The 16,814-nt window shown below is 44.2% G+C and overlaps 1 protein-coding gene across 1 annotated transcript in view; it reads right to left on the bottom strand.

Moving 5' to 3' along the window:
- Positions 1-16,814, bottom strand: part of EGFL7 (EGF like domain multiple 7) — a 43,592-nt gene that overhangs the window by 3,815 nt on the left and 22,963 nt on the right. The window contains exons 4-7 of the mRNA XM_068248021.1: positions 13,812-13,907; positions 12,510-12,698; positions 10,755-10,819; positions 8,608-8,767 (exon numbers count right to left, since the gene is read on the bottom strand). Coding sequence (XP_068104122.1) covers positions 8,608-8,767; positions 10,755-10,819; positions 12,510-12,698; positions 13,812-13,907 — 510 coding nt within the window. The remainder of the gene's footprint in view (positions 1-8,607; positions 8,768-10,754; positions 10,820-12,509; positions 12,699-13,811; positions 13,908-16,814) is intronic.

The following is a 16,814-nucleotide window of genomic DNA, read 5'->3' as shown; positions in this document are numbered from 1 at the left end:
CGCCTGCGTTGCCGTGTCCTCGATCCCGCTTATGTCATCAAGAGCGCACAGCGCAGGCCCAGTATGGTCTGTGTCTGCGCAGTACACTCCTGGTGACATCAGCGGGAGTGAGGACATGGCAACGCAGGCGCAGTGGTTTTCTGACTTTAGAGTCAGAAATTCCAGAAGTGAACTGGAGGCGGGGCCGGAGCATCGGTGAGTGGCTGCGCCAACACAGGATGTCTGCGGGGGACCATTAGAAGCCCCAGGTAAGTTCAACTCATTTTCCCCCGACCCACCTACAGTATCCCTTTAAAGAATACCTGAACTGACATGTGACATAAGATAGACATGTGTATGTACAGTGCCTAGCACACAAATAACTAGGCAGTGTTCCTTTTTTTTTCTCTCTCTCTGTCTGAAAGAGTTAAATATCAGGTATGTAAGTGGCTGACTCAGTCCTGACTCAGGAAGTGACTACAGTGTAACCTCACTGATAAGAAATTCCAACTATAAACACTTTCCTAGCAGAAAATGGCTTCTGAGAGCAAGGAAGAGATAAAAAGGGGAATTTCTTATCAGTGAGGGTCACACGGTAGTCACTTCCTGTCTGAGTCAGGACTGAGTCAGCCACTTACATACCTGATCTTTTTCTTTATCTGCCTGAAAGAGTTAAATCACACCGCATAGTTATTTGTGTGCTGGGCACTGTACATGTCGCATGTCACTTCGAGTATGCTTTAAAGGGAACCCGAAGTAAGGGTCAGTGCACACCAAAAAGCGCTTATGTAATTGCAAACGCTCAGCGCTTTTGAAGTGATTTTCCTAGGCATGTGCATAGTGATTTTTGGACCATATTTGTGTAGCTGTTTTTATTTTTTGTTACAGTACAGCTGAAACTGAACAGCTTCTGTAACAAAAACGCTTGGAGAATCGATCTTATCTGGCGCTTTTCAAAGCAATTTTCCACTTTCCTATACTTAACATCGAGGCTGAATCGCCTCAGAAATCAGCAGAATCGCTCTGATGTGCTCCATCCCATTCATATACATTAGCCAAGCACTTTTCAAAGCCCTGGCGTTTTTTTAAAAGTGCTCAGAAGCGCTCTTGGTGTGCACCAGCCTAAGCGGGCGATAGCTGTGATTACAGCGCTGGCGATTTGGGCACAGCCGGCGCCACCATAGACCGTAATAGGAATTACAGCAATAGCCACACACTGAGCAACTTCAGCGCCGTCAGAAGACTGAGCAGAAGTTACATTTAAAATACTGCAATTCAGCCTCCAGCATTGGAAGCCGAATTACATTTTTCCCCACTATCCACATGGACCTGGAGGGGAAATAGTATTTTACCGCGGCTGGGGACTTGTGCAGCAGCAGGATCAGCCATACACCGGCTGTACCCTGCGCCCAAGTCTCCTGGCAGCAAATTCATATGTATGCCTGAGAGGGATAAAGAGGACAACATGTCTGTTTCCTTTTAACTCCTTGCCGACCGCTCCACACCAATTGGCAGGACCGCGGCGGCAGCCCCAGGACCACTCCATGCCGATTGGCGTGAATGGCTGCTGGCGGGGATTGCAGGAAAATGCGCGTGCGCTGAGGCGCGCACATCTCCACATGAATGACGGAGCTCTGAATGTACAATGCCTGGCTATTCTGTTAATCTTCCGCCTCTAAGAGCTATGTTCACAGTGGGTCAGTCTTGTGCTGCGTTGTTAAAGGGAACCAGAGACGAAGCACCCTTGTGTATTTTACCATATATATCAGTAAGATCATTAGAGAAAACGCTTACCCTGCTCTCTGTTTCATCCTCACTGCTAAAAGTGTCTGTTATCAGCTGTGATAAGAATCCCGGACTGAGCATTCAGTCTGGCTTTGCAGGGAATAATTATAGCTGAGTCATTATAGCAGAACCACAAGGGGGCAGGCTTCGGCTTGAAAAGACACCAGAGAAGACAGACTCAGCTATAATCTTTCCGTAGCAAAGCTAGACTGAGCTCAGTCGGGGATTCTTATCAGAGGGGATAACAGTCAGATTAAACAGAGAACAATGAAACAAAGAGCAGATTAGGTGTTTACTGTCATGTTTCCACTGATTTATAAGGTAAAATACAAGAGGGTGCTTCATCTCTGGTTCTCTTTAAAGTCGCATAACACAGGTTACCGTACTGCAATGGTAACCCTATGCGACGTTCAGAGTGCAACGTTAGCGTCGTGTTGTAAATGTTGCGTTTATTGTGATGCACTGTTGCAGTCAGGGAAGCACTTTTCATTGCCTGTATGCTCTACCGTATGTGATAATGCAGCGTCAATGTGTATTGCAATTTTTTTGGTACATTGCAATACAATGTCCTACTGTGAACCTGGCCTAATACCTTTAGCCATAGACCCGGAACAAGCATGCAGCAGATCAGGTGCTCTGACTGAAGTGTGACTGGATCAGCCGCATGCTTGTTTCAGGGTTGTGACTCACTACTGATGCATAAAGCGCAACATGACAGCCAGGCAACTGGTATTGTTTAACAGGAAATACATATGGCAGTCCAGGCCCGGATCTACCTCACAGGAGCCTATTGGCACAGATGTCCTGGAACCCCAGACCCCGCCCTCCATGATCCTACAAGCACCGACAAACTGCACTGCAAGTGTGGTGGCTGTCACTTCTCCCCTTCGTTCCTTGCCTCTCATAGGTAGCCAGAAGTACCCTCAGTTTTAAAGAGAACCAGAGATGAAGCACCCTCTTGTATTTTACCTTATAAATCAGTGGGAACATGACAGTAAACACCTAATCTGCTCTTTGTTTCATTGTTCTCTGTTTAATCTGACTTATCACCTCTGATAAGAATCCCCGACTGAGCACTCAGTCTGGCTTTGCTATGGAATGATTATAGCTGAGTCTGGCTTCTCTGGTGTCTTTTCAAGCCCAAGCCTGCCCCCTTGTGGCTCTGCTATAATGACTCAGCTATAATCATTCCCAGCAAAGCCAGACTGAATGCTCAGTCTGGGATTCTTATCACAGCTGATGACACTTTTAGCAGTGAGGATGAAACAGAGAGCGGGGTGAGGCCCCGTTCAGACTGCAGAACGCAGACCGCAACGCGTATGAACGCACGCCATCCGCGTTCGTATGCGCTGCGTGGCTGATCCCAATACTGAAAAGTGAATGGGACAGCCATGCGTTTTTACAAAAAATGCATGCAGCATGCGTTCCCGGACCGCACAGGTCCAGAACGCATGCAGTGTGAACATCAGACATTGCACTCTATGCAATGTCTGATGTCGTGCGTGTCGGCCACCTGCACGCGTTTCCAAAACGCGGCTGGAACCGCGTGCAGTGTGAACGGGGCCTGAGTGTTTTCTCTAATGTTCCCACTGATATATATGGTAAAATACACAAGGGTGCTTCGTCTCTGGTTCCCTTTAAGTAGCTACAGGTGTCCCTTAGCATTAGGTAGGGAGATGCACCCTCAGTATTAATTATCTAATGGTGCCCCCGATTGAAAGGAATGCAGAAAGCTTGTTGAGTAACCTCTCATTTATACTCATCGGGGCTCTGCATAGGGAAGGAGGAGCTAGGGGAGGGGAGTGAGTGGCCTTTCCATTATCAGGCGCCTGTAGGCACGTCCCTACGGTGCCTTATGGTAAATCCGGCCCTGTGGCAGCCCCTATCACTTCAAGTGTCCTTTAATTGTTTGTGTTTCAAGAGGGTTGGGTGTGGTTGGCAACATTATTGAGGTGTCAATGCCAGGCTAATGTGTGGCTCTCAAACACCGTAGATCGGTGCAGAATTCTGAACGCTGCACTTTTCCAGTGGAGGCGATTATATCACTCTTGGAAGTTTGCCATGTTGCCCTTTAAGAACTCCCATGTGTGTGGGCCGAAGGCCCTCCCACAGACATGCATGCAAAACCCAATCACTCACGCCACAAGCCATGTGCTTTTATGTGAGCTAACGCGGTTTGTACGCATGTATGTGGGAGGGGCTTAGGTAAACGTAAACAGAGTGCTTGGCTGCATCAAAGCAATCCATGTAACAGAAAGCCTTAAAGTAGATGCAGGTTTTTCTTGTGCTCTGTACATCAGGTGACAGTCGGTTCAGGGTAATTGATTCGCGTTTGGCCGCCGATCCCCAGGAGGGCAGAAATGTATTGTAAACAGGATGTTTTCCTGTCATTTATGGTCCCAGCTCAGCGGAGGCCTGTGTTAGGGAATTATTCAATGATTGTCGCCAGTAATGGGCTATCTGAACGCGTCTTCGCGAGTCGCCAGTATGACGGCTGGTTAGCTGCGGCGAGGACTGGACGGGAATCAGAGTTAAGGCCCGGGTTATTGGACGGCGGCCTAACAAGTGCTGATACCTGACCGGTCTGCTAATCCGCCGCGACGGCTCCTCTCGCGTCCTGCCCTCCTAAAATAAGCGCTACAGCACGGCCGGATATGCTGTTTATTGTACTTCATCAGCCCCTAATTACTGCGCAAATGAAATTTCCTGGAACGCACAGGATTGTATTTATTATCTTTCTATAGAAGCGTTTGATTTCAGCGCCTCAGAGGCGGTTCAGTGCCAAAGTCTGACGAGTTAAATGCAGCTAATTATTGGAAACAGAATGGCGCAAAAAGAAAAAAAAATATTAGCACAATAAATAAAAAATGTTTATTATTCAAACGCACTAAAACTTCAAAAATGGGATAATTAATGAGTTTACATTTTTGCGCTGGTTTTCTTATGATTGTAAGCGGTAGGCGGCCTTAGACATTCGCAGAACAGGAAAAAATAACTAGTATCAAGTAAAAAAAACTTTAATTAGAGGGGACATGAACTCAGAGCTGCCTCCCTGCTCTAAAAGATAAGTAACAGCATAATAACCGTTACAGAAAAACATGTCTTTGTTCAGCTGATCAAAATCCTGCAATAAATGCAGTGTGTCTACTTCCTGCTTTTGTGGAAGTAGACATAGGGTTAACATCCTGTGTTTACAAATTAGCTGCTCTGCTAAGGCAAAGTAGATTCCTGAGCTGGTACAGCTAAGAGATCAAATTACACGTGTGATTAGTCACAGATGAGGGAGGAATTAGACAGGCTAAACTCTCTAAATACATACAGGGTGCATTTCTCTGTGAAATTCTTCAAATGATTCCGGCAAGCATGCTGATTTCATGCAAGCTGGATACAGCCTGGAAATGGCCCTAATCGGATGTGCTGATTTTGATTGGCCCTATTCCTAGGCGCATACAATTTGCAGGAAAGCCAGAGTTATTAGCATATCAATGACCATCTCTCAATCCAATTTCAGTTGCCCAATTTTACCACCTCCATGTAAGAGAAAGGCCAACGGATTTTGAATACTATCGTTAAGTACCCACAGGCAGATCACGGCCAGATCGGGAATCTCCACTGATGAACGATCACTCCCCGGATCCATCTGGCGCCGTGTGCAGCATCGGAAATCAATAGTTTACACAATTGTGGCAAAACCATTCAATGAGGATGAAAATGATCCTCTGCTAATTAATCCAACACGGCGGTCGTTCAACAACAAAGATCGCCGCAGGTGGTGTACGTCGTGGAACATCGCTAAAAGGACATCAGAGGTGAAAATAAACTGATGAGAAAAATAACTGTATCTATCCTCCTCCTCCTAAAAATGACTTTTTTAGATATCCCACATTTTTATTTTATATTTAAATCTAGTTTTTAAGTTTTTACTGTTTCATTGTCTCTGCTCAATGACACCTTCATTAAAGTATGCCAGAGCTCAAATCTATGAATTATTGACTCTTTTTATCTCTTTCCTGCTCTCGGAAGCCATTTACTGGCAGTAAAGTGTTTTATGGCTGTAGTTACGTATCAGTGAGGATTATGCTGTAGTCTGACCCGGACAGAAAAGTGACTACAGTGTGACCCTCACTCAGGGCGGGGCCGAGGCATAGGCTGGAGAGGCTCCAGCCTCAGGGCGCAGTGTAGGAGGGGGCGCACAATTCATTCAGCTGTCATTCCTAATTGTGTATGAAGCAGAAAGAAATAAGAAAAGGGGATACATGGCAGTGACTGCAAGCCAGATAACTAGAGATTAAGGTGTTGGGGAGGTTGTGGGCCCTGTGGCTCTCTTAGTCTAATAGCAATTAGTGTGTGACAGCTGGGGTGGGAGGGATGGAGGGGCACACTTTGGTGTCTCAGCCTTGGGTGCTGGAGGACCTTGTCCCGGCTCTGCCCTCACTGATAAGAAATTACAGCTATAAAACACTTTCCTACCAGAAAATGGCTTGTGAGAGCAAGAAAGATAAAAAGAGGAATTTCTTATCAGTGAGGGTCACTCTGTAGCCACTTCCTGTCTGAGTCAGGACTGAGTCAGCCACTTACATACCTGATATTTAACTCTTTCAGGCAGAGAAAGAATAAAAGGAACACAGCCTAGTTATTTGTGTGCTATGCACTGTACATACACATGTCTATGTCATATCACATCACCTCGGTTCTCTTAAGGAATTTTCAGTAAACGGTGTTGTCCGGTATTGTTAGAAAAATTGTTCGTCGCTCAAAATAGTTTGGGAAAATTGCTTAGTGGGTATGGGCCTTATGAACACGGTAAGCTCTCATACTACATGGAAGTGGTACAATTGGCCAATCAAAATTGGATGTGTGTACGCACCCCAAATCAATTTTCAAAGGAAATCTTTTGAGGAAGACTTATCTCCCTTCTCCAGGTGATGTAGAAATGAATGAGACATCTGCTGAAGAAGGGGGATAAGACATTTGCACGACTTTCACAAGGGCGAGTCTGAACGGCCCGGTCACACTCGTCATTGTGAAAAAAAAATCCTGCAAATTTCTGCATTTATCTGCTTTTTCTTTTTATGTATTAGTTTGTGGAGACTTTTACGATTTCTTCATGCGTTTGTATGCAATATTTTGGCTTGATTTTTTTTTTCCATGACTACCAATGAAGGTAATTACACATACAAGGTAAACACATGAAAGCCCATGCAATGAAGTTCAAAAATCGCACACAAATTTTTGTGCAAAATGCAAACGTAAACCTTTTCTGCATTACTATTGACCTGCATCACACTTACAAAAAGCAGACCTGTTGTCTAAATTTAAAAGCAGAAAATTTGCAAATGCCATTCTGCACAAAGTCACAAATGCAATGCCATTAAAATACTTTGTAGTCGTGTCAAACAAGTTTTTTTGCACATCACAGTGCGAGCCTGCCTTAAACGTTAGTGAAATCTTTGCAGTGGGAAATTCTAGTTAAAGGATATCCGAGGTGACATGTAACATGATGAGATAGACATGTATGTACAGTGCCAAGCACACAAATAACTAGGCTGTGCTCCTTTTTTTCTTTCTGTCTGAAAGAGTTAAATATCAGGTATGCAAGTGGCTGACTCAGTCCTGACTCAGACAGGAAGTGACTACAGTGTGACCCTCACTGATAAACTACAGCTATAAAATACTTTCCTACCAGAAAATGGCTTATGAGAGCAAGAAAGATAAAAAGGGGAATTTCTTATCAGTGAGGGTCACTCTGTAGCAACTTCCTGTCTGAGTCAGGACTGAGTCAGCCACTTATATACCTGATATTTAACTCTTTCAGGCAGAGAAAGAAAAAAAGGAACACAGCATAGGTATTTGTGTGCTAGGCACTGTACATACACATGTCTATCTCATGTCACATGTCACCTCGGGTATGCTTTAAGATGTGCTCATGTGACTTAATGCAACCCAGCTGAAAGAGCTAACAGCAGACACTGTAGGTAGCTGGCTGTTTAAAAAGAGCTTAAAGAATACCAGAGCCGAAAAAAACATGGAAACCGCTTGGATGGCCGTGAGCGTACTACGCATGCATATGATGTTGTTGTGACATCATGCGCATGCACAGTGCACTCCCAAACCTGCGCCTGCACTGTCACCCCGACTCCTGCGGTTTAGAAGATCTCGGGGTACTTTGAGGTACGATACGGGCGCAGCGAGGAGATGGGGGAGCGGTAGGTATCGGCACAGGTGACAGAACATGCCTGCTCCCCCCGATTTCCATGTTTTTTTCAGCTCTGGTATCCTTTTAAAGCGGAATATAACCCTGCATTTCAACTTTGCTCTAAAACATTATTTACAGTATATTATATGCAACCAGCATTTTTTTTTATTACTAGACCAGCATTGGAAGGGTTACACAGGGCTTTAAAGTTCCTTTAGATTTCTGCAGAAGCATCAGAAGCTGAAAATAGATACATTTTGTTTACATAAATGTATCTAAGTGTTTTATGTGACTCATCTCTCTGACTGAGAAGGAGCTTGGAGGACTGCCAAAGAGTGTGTAACTGTTTATCAATAGATACATAGAATGTAACAATCTGAACTTCTGCATATCTCTCCACGGAACTTGAAACGTCTGTGTTTAACCCTTCCAATGCTGGTCTAGTAAAAAAAAATGCTGGTTGCATATAATATGCTGTAAATAATATTTTAGAGCAAAGTTGAAATGCAGGGTTATATTCCGCTTTAATCTCATTTGATCCTGATCAGCATTAACCTTTCCTCCGCTCTGCGCACTTTGTGGAGATGACAATAGACAGACTCGCCGTCACCGTTTAGCTCCCGGCGCTCGCAACATGTCACACTTACATGTCTCCAGCCGCTCCTCCAGGAAAGAGATCTGTTCGCTGAGGGAGTCAATCCTGTCCAGCTGCTGGAAGGAGTGTGTCAGGAGGCTGATGGGGGCCTGAGAGTCCTCGGGGGACGAGGTGGATAAACTGTGAAACGGGGCCAAAACCAGCTGAAGCTTCTGCAGAGAGATGAAACATTTTGCACTTAGAAACTGAGCAAAAAATGCCGCTACTGCTGCGCAAACCTCATCCATACAGCTCTTACCGCAAAGAATACAGTGACTGCTGCGTAAATCTCACTCATACATCTATAACACCAAAGAATACAGAGGTTACTGCACAAATCTCACCCATACAGCTCTCGCAGCAAATAATGCAGTGACTGCTGCGCAAATTTCACCCATACAGCTCTTACCACAAAGAATACAGTCACTGCCACGCAAACCTCACTCATACAGCTCTTACTGCAAGTAATACAGTAACTGCTGCGCAAAACTCACCCATACATATATCACTCCAAAGTGACTGCTGCTCAAATCTCACTCATACAGCTCTTACCGCAAAGAATACAGTGACTGCTGCGCAAAACTCACCCATACATATATCACTCCAAAGTGACTGCTGCTCAAATCTTACTCATACAGCTCTTACTGCAAAGAATACACTGACTGTTGAGCAAACCTCACACATACAGCTCTTACCGCAAGGAATACAGCGACTGCTGCTCAAACATCCATCCAGCTCATACCAGATAGGCATTAACTATTGCTGCTCTGGCTATGCACTGACACAAATAAGGATAACCAATAAGTTGCAAATAATTTATCCATGCATTCAGATTTAATGTAAAATGTTATGCATCTTGACCTTCTCAACCTATAAAAATTTCCAACTTGCATTCAAATTTCATGTAAAGTATATGCAAGGAGAAATTATTTGCATCTCAGTGATCATCACTTGTCCCAAATTTACTCTAAAAAAAAAACCCAAATACCAAATCAAAATCCTAGGAATGCAGCTGTAACAAATGTGAGTTCGACATTATAATGTATTTTACGGTTGCAATAATAAAACTGTTTGCAAAGTTCTGGTTGCAAGTAATGGTGGGCAGAAAGGACTCCTAAGCGTAATTATGCATTTGTAATTCATAATTATGCATTGTATACGTAATGTGAAATTTGCAGATTACGCTTCAAAAAATTGCATGTAAACGTAATCGCTAAGTGTAATTACGCATGTTAGCTTAATTTACACGTTATTGTGGATGCGACAGTTTTACGCATGCAAACGGAATTTTTCGCATTTAATATTTAAATTATAGCCGCACATGCGCAGTACACTGGCTAATTGATGTGAACAATTTTACGCATTGAACGCGAATTATGCGAAATTACAGGCATAATTACTATTCACAAACATGCTGTACATAATCGCAATGCATAATTGCAAAAAGTTATGCAGAAGTTTGCACAATCGTAATTGACCCATTATGAGCACTACTAGTTGCAAGCTGTCAGTTCTGGCACTCTCCGGCCTGTTTGCAGCCTGCGGCATCGCGTGCAAGCCCCTCCCAGCAGGTAAGCTGCTCTGTGCGGCAGGCTGTGACTACCGGTTACCTCAATCATGGTTACTACTTTGCTACACAGGTTTTGCAATTTTTCTTCTCTTTAGTTGCTCAGAGTTTTGACGGTTAGAAGACAAGTCGCCGGCCCCTATAGTTGGGGCAGGTTTGTATGCACATCTATGGGGCTCGGAAACCAACCAATCAAAAGTCACAAGCTGCTGCCCTTTGATTGGTCCGATTCCAAGGGGCATAAAAACAGCCAGCAGCTCTGCATTATTCACATGGCATTGAGTGTCCGTACAAATGTGTGGCTTGGAATTGGAACGATGAACGGCTGCATCCGATTGGTCCAATGGCAAGCTGCGCAAATTTGCAAGAAGCTAGCTGGAACTTTCCATCAAGGCAAAATCATTAGCACGTCATCCACCGTCCATCTCACTCATACAAAAAGGAGGACACCAATTGTTCCAGTGTATTAATATTACAACTGTGTCCTGTTAGAGAAAGGGGGGTATATGGCCTAGGCACTATTTCACACAACTGTCGTTCCCAGCATTCTGGAGACTATTATTACATAAATAGAAGTACTGAGCATGTCTTACCTGCTCCAATACCTCAATCTTGTTCCTCAATTCCTGCATTTCTTCCCTGACGGAGTCCGGGACCCCTAAACGTGAGGAGGAGAGGGGGGTCAGCAACAGCCAAACAATGAATAGAAGCAGACCAGTTCTAATGACCCAGCAATAAATATCACACCTGCACATTATTACAGGGATATAAGAGCAGAAATTGTGTTGTTGCGTTTTGTTTTTAGAAGTAATAATAATCAGTCACACATTTTCCAAAGCATAATATTAGTAAACATTCTTTGGAGTAAAAATAAATAAAATAAAGATTGCTTCCTGGTTAATGAAGTACTGATATGTGATAATGCCAACTGATGATTGGTGACTTCATCGAGTGATGCAAAATGATCTACAGCTTTCTTTCTCTGCACACTACAGCCTGCTGCTTCTGCTCACACACAACCCAGAGTTCAAAGTGTGCAAGGGGGAGGAGACTCGTGCAGCCTACCGCTGCAGTGCCCAGACTCCTCCTCCTTTGTGGGTGTGTTTGCTAGACCAGTGACAGGCTGCAGCAAGCTTGACCAAGCAGAGAGATCCGAGCTACAGAAAATATCTCGGCATCCAAGAGGGTCCAAAATCATCACTCAGCAGCACTGTCACAAGACGGCAACACTGGAACCAGGATGGAAGTTTTATTTTTACCATCAGAGGGACAATATCAATTCCTGAGAGCAGGTTGTGTACATTTCATTCTGGCTTACAAGTGAATAAGAGCCAAAATTTAGGATTGACGATAACTACAATTAATAAATATAAATAAGAATATTAAAATTATTTTTTTTTAAAAAAGATTTTTTATAACATCTTTGTAAACCACCAGCAATATTAACAATAAGTCATTTTTATCAAGTAGGGATGCTCTTTAAGATGCTAATTTTTCCAAGTTGATCCAAAATGGACGCAGCTTGCAAATCGACCAATCACACAGCAGTTGCTACATTTGATTGGTCTATTTCCAAGCTGCCCAAGTTTGTATGAACTTTATTACTACCATCTCAGGGATCATCCCTAGTCTCAAGATGAGCCCAGACAGGTCTTTCATCCGTAAAGATTAAACTATTGTTCTTGAAGCTGTAATTCTAATCTGTTCCTTTGGACATCTCCCACCCCAATCAAAAAAATGACAAAGGTTCTTCTGTCCTCCCCTCCTCTAAAGCCCAATCTACACGATACGATTCTTTGTGCGATTCAATTACGATTCTATTTACGATCCGATTAAATCCGACATGTCCGATCTGGATTCTATTCAATTTGATTTGCCATTGCAAAACAATCGAATCCCGATCGGACATGTCGGATTTAATCGGATCGTAAATAGAATCGTAATTGAATCGCACAAAGAATCGTATCGTGTAGATGGGGCTTAAAGGTTTTCTGGATTGTAGTCAGGCAGCCATAGACAGAAACATCACAGCATAAAACAATCAGACGTTTGGTTTGGCAGATCTTGCGGAATATCGACCAACCTGAATCGGCGATTTTGCTGGCAGCGTCGGCAGCTGCGCATTATTACTCACGGTACGAGTTTGATGTGTCACAGCGCGTACCAAAAGTAATAATGGACAGTCACCGACTTCTCGGGTCCCAGGATGGTCGGGTCACATGGTAGCGGGTCTCCAATCACAGCAGCTTGTGGCTGAGAGGTGTGGCCACTCTTGTGGGCCCAGAAAAGGTGGATCCAGGAAATAAAATGTCACGACTATTTCCTTCACCAGAGGGCGCTAGACTGACCTGCTGTATTATTCCCCTCTGGCTGTGGGGGAGGCGGCTGCTGCGTCACGGCCGGCCTTTCCTCTTTGTCACATGACCTCCCATCGCTGTTCAAGCGGAAACCCTCCCGACAGGCGCAGTGGAAGGTCCCCGGGGCGTTCAGACAGTTTTGCGCACAGCGATGTCTCCCCGCAGTGCACTCGTCCACATCTGGAAGAAAAAGATTATTATTAAAGATTTTATTTCCAGCGTTCCTAAAATGGTTTTTCAAAAACGGTTTGTTTTATTGATAGGAACAAATAAAATAGAGCCTGGTACACACATTCAATTTTGATTGGCCAATTTTACCATTCCCATGATTTGGAATACTTGAGCAGATTATGTTGGAAAGCTCTCATACTATAAAAGGTGGTCAAATTGGCCAATCTTTGACTAATCCAAATTGTATGTGTGTTCCAGGCGTAAAGGGAACCTGAAGCTAGAAGCATAAGGAGGCTGCCATATTTATTTCCTTTAAAAAATACCAGTTGCCCGGCAGTCCTGCTGATCTGTTTGGCTGCAGTAGTTTCTGAATAACACCTGAAACAAGCATGCAGCTAATCTTGTCACATTTCAGCCAGAGCACCGGATCTGCTGCATGCTTGTTCAGGGGCTATGGCTAAAAGTATTAGAGGCAGAGGATCAGCAGGGCTGCCAGGCAACTGGTATTGCTTGAAAAGGAAATCAATATGGCAGCCTCCATATACCTCTCACTACAGTTGTCCTTTAAATCCAACAGTACTATCTTAGCTTCCTACGCACGCCTGGTAGAGGCATCAGGGAAGTCAGCATCCAGGCCCCAAACTACTCACCAGGCCCTAGCCAACTGCCCAGGTTGCATTGTGGCTAAACCAGCTATGTCTGCCTATCGTGGAGTTAAAGTGGACCTGAACTCAGAACTCCTCTCTGCTCTAAAAGATATGCAACAGCAGAATAGCCTTTAAACAAAAAACATCTTTGTTACAGCTGATACAAATCCTAAAATCTGCAGTGTTTCTACTTCCTGATTCATGGCAGCAGACATATTGTTTACAGCCTGTGCTTTCAAGTGGCCTTATCTGCCATAGGCAGTCGTGTGACACAGGGGAGAGATCAAATTACAACTAGTGATTAGGCACAGATGAGGGGAAGTTACACAGGCTACACTCTAATACATACAGGGTGCATTTCTGTTCTGTTTTCCTTGTGTCCTGTGCAAGAGTTCAGGTCCACTTTAATAGATCAGTGTTGGCAGCAGCAGAGCGCCCTCTAGTGGATGCACAGCCACATCACATGTCACTGCACCTGTCTGGCAGAGGTTTCCCATCCATCCAGGGGGACATCTGCATTTGTTGTACCCAGCGCAGGTTCCTCCGTGGAGGCAGGGGGATGAGCAGGAGGCTGTAAAGAGAAGGAAATGGGATATAATGGTTATTACAGCACCTGCAGGGGGCGCATTCCTCATCGGCTGACACATGGGGGGGTCATGCTCCCATTCCTCGAGCTGTCATCACTGCCAGCAGGCCAGGAAGAGCGCGGATAAAGCGTGTAATGCGGTGACCGCAGGGAGGATGAGACATGCAGGGGACAAGCGTCTAGGTTTACCTACAGCTGGCGAACCACAGAAACCTGAAACCATTCAACAAGGCTGGCCAGGGGGGCTTAAAGGGGAATTGAAGATAGAAGTATATGGAGGCTGCCATGTTTATTTCCTGTTAAACAATACCAGTTACCTGGCTGTCCTGCTGATCTCTTTGGCTGCAGTAGTGTCTGAAACGCACACATGAAACAAGCATGCAGCTAATCCAGTCACACTTCAGTCAGAGCACCTGATCTGCTGCATGCTTGTTCAGGGGCTGTGACTAAATGTATTATGCTGGGAATACAGGATTTTTCAGCAGATTTACTGTCCGATCGTTTTTCTGAACTATTTCCATTCACTTCTATGAGAAAATCGGTCAGAAAAACGAAACAAATCAGATCGGACCTGTTAGAAATTATCTATCGAGCCATCTGTCTGCCGAAAAAAACCTCATGATGTATTCTCAGCATTAGAGGCAGAGGATCAGCAGGACAGCCAGGCAAACTGCATTGTTTAAAAGGTAATACTGTAAATATGGCAGCCTCAATATCCCTCTCACTTCAGGTGACCTTCAAGAATTACATTTGTATACAATGGAGCTGCAAAATGATACTGTATTTTTTAAAGAAAATCGCAAACGCATACAAAAAAACACAATTTCAAAACCGCAGAAACGCACATGGCAGAAAACTCATGGTCCCTGTCCAGACCAATGATGGTCCGATTTCCGAACTGGACAGAATTCCGCGTTCCAACATGTAAGAATCCAAATTTTACATAAATTGGAATTTCCGAATTCTACGGAAATATGAATTTCTGAATTCTGCAGAATTGTGTTCTGTTATTCTTGTAAATAAAGTTCGTTATATTGATTTCTAAATTCCATGTAATCCACTATATTCTGCGGATGGCCGCTATATTACGCGTAATGCGCAATTCCCAAATGCCAAACGCGGTACACGTCTATATTCTCTGATTGGCTTGAAAATTCCAAGTCTTGCGATTGGCCTAAAAAATTTGGAGCCCTGGTACTCGGAATACCGCTCTCAGAAATGCGCTATTCTGCAGAATTTCAGATTTCCGCACTGCAAATTCCTAATATCGCTTTGGAAACGTGAAAATCAGAAATTCTCCTCACCCCAGTACAGACAGGTGCGCTCCTGGCCTGACGGCGTCTGCTGCTCTAGGAATAGGATTAGCAGGGCTAGGCGGGGGGGTCTGGGGGTCATTTCACGCTGATAATGTGCTGCAGAGGGGAAAAGGGATCTCCATATGATGGGAATCTCGGATTCTGTCTGCACCCCGGGGGAGGGGAGGGGTGGGGGCGGAATTCTCTGTACTACAACCGGCCAGAACATCAAAGCCTCCTGCATCACCAGCCTATAGAGCCCTGTCCATGTGTCTGACCGCTACTGTGTGTGACCAGGAAGGGGGCGGGGGGTTCAGCCTTGTACACACCTTGGATAAATGTTGTTGGAAATGTTTGACAAACAACAGATCTCATCACTTCAAACAACAATAGTTATAAAATTGTAGCTAAACGATGACGATAAGCGACCAATATCGGGTATTCTTCCTGATCCAGATTGCGGATTAACTCGTACAATTCTCACTGATAGACAGGGCCGGTTTAAGCAACAATGGGGCCCTAGGGCAAAATAAACCTGGGGGGCCCCCCCAACATATACCCCGGAACAAAAATCGGCATTAGGGGACCTTTTTTGCAGCTGGTATAGTCAGGGTGTGAAGTTCCAATCGGTCAGAGCTCCACATTCTGGCTATCCCAGCCTGCATGGGGGACAAGGGGTTAAAAAGTTTCAGGAGGGGAATTTTTTTTTTTTAATTCCCACACTCTAAACATAAAAAAAAAAATTGGGAAAATAGGAAAAAATACCAGGGATCTTCATACAGCCATATTGCGGCTGTATAGCGATCCCTGGCCAAAGTGCTGCGGCTGCGTATGGACCCCCTGGAAACCCCGTCAGGAAATTTGTTGCGCTTTCGTTTGATGCATGTAAAATTACACTACCGTTAGGTTTGCTATTAAAAGTTACATTTACCGCATTTAAAACTATACTTTTTTCCTTCTAAACTTTAAAATCGTTTTTTTCAAAAACTATAAGGTCTTTTTGAAAAATTGTTTTTTCCTCTTATTCCTAATGATCTCCTTAACATATCCTGCAAATTTAGGGTTTCTAGCATTTAAGGTGGATTTGCTATTAGCCATTAAAGTCGGCAGGTTTTTAAATGTGTTTTTTTCCCTTTAAAACTTTAAAATCGATTTTCTCAAAAACTATAAGGCCGATTTGAAAAAAAATTTTTTCCTCTTGTAGCCACTGGGGGCCCGTACAAGCTCTGGGGCCCTGGGGCAGCTGCCTCCTTTGCCTTAATGGTAGCACCGGCCCTGCTGATAGAAGCCAATCAAACCCATTGGCAGCTTGTAAATTGACCAGATCCCAGCTTAATGATCCTATTATCCTATAATGATCCTACATTTTCTATTCCAATTGACAACAGAATCGCTTTATATCGATTTTCCCCGAATGCGACATGGCTCTCTGGATCAGAGTTTTATGATTGAATTGTACAAAGATCGCATCTGATGAAAATATTGTATCATTAATGGGCACCTTAAAACTGGATTTATAGGTGACCGATTATTGACGTCAGAGTTTTGGAGGTGAACTGACACGATGTCCGTTTGATTTTCACAGTTCTTCGCTGCA

This window comes from Hyperolius riggenbachi, chromosome 8 (assembly GCF_040937935.1).
Source record: "Hyperolius riggenbachi isolate aHypRig1 chromosome 8, aHypRig1.pri, whole genome shotgun sequence".
NCBI lineage: Eukaryota > Metazoa > Chordata > Amphibia > Anura > Hyperoliidae > Hyperolius > Hyperolius riggenbachi.
The sequence above is the reverse complement of the archived record's forward strand: the minus strand, read 5'-3'. Positions and strand labels throughout refer to the sequence as shown.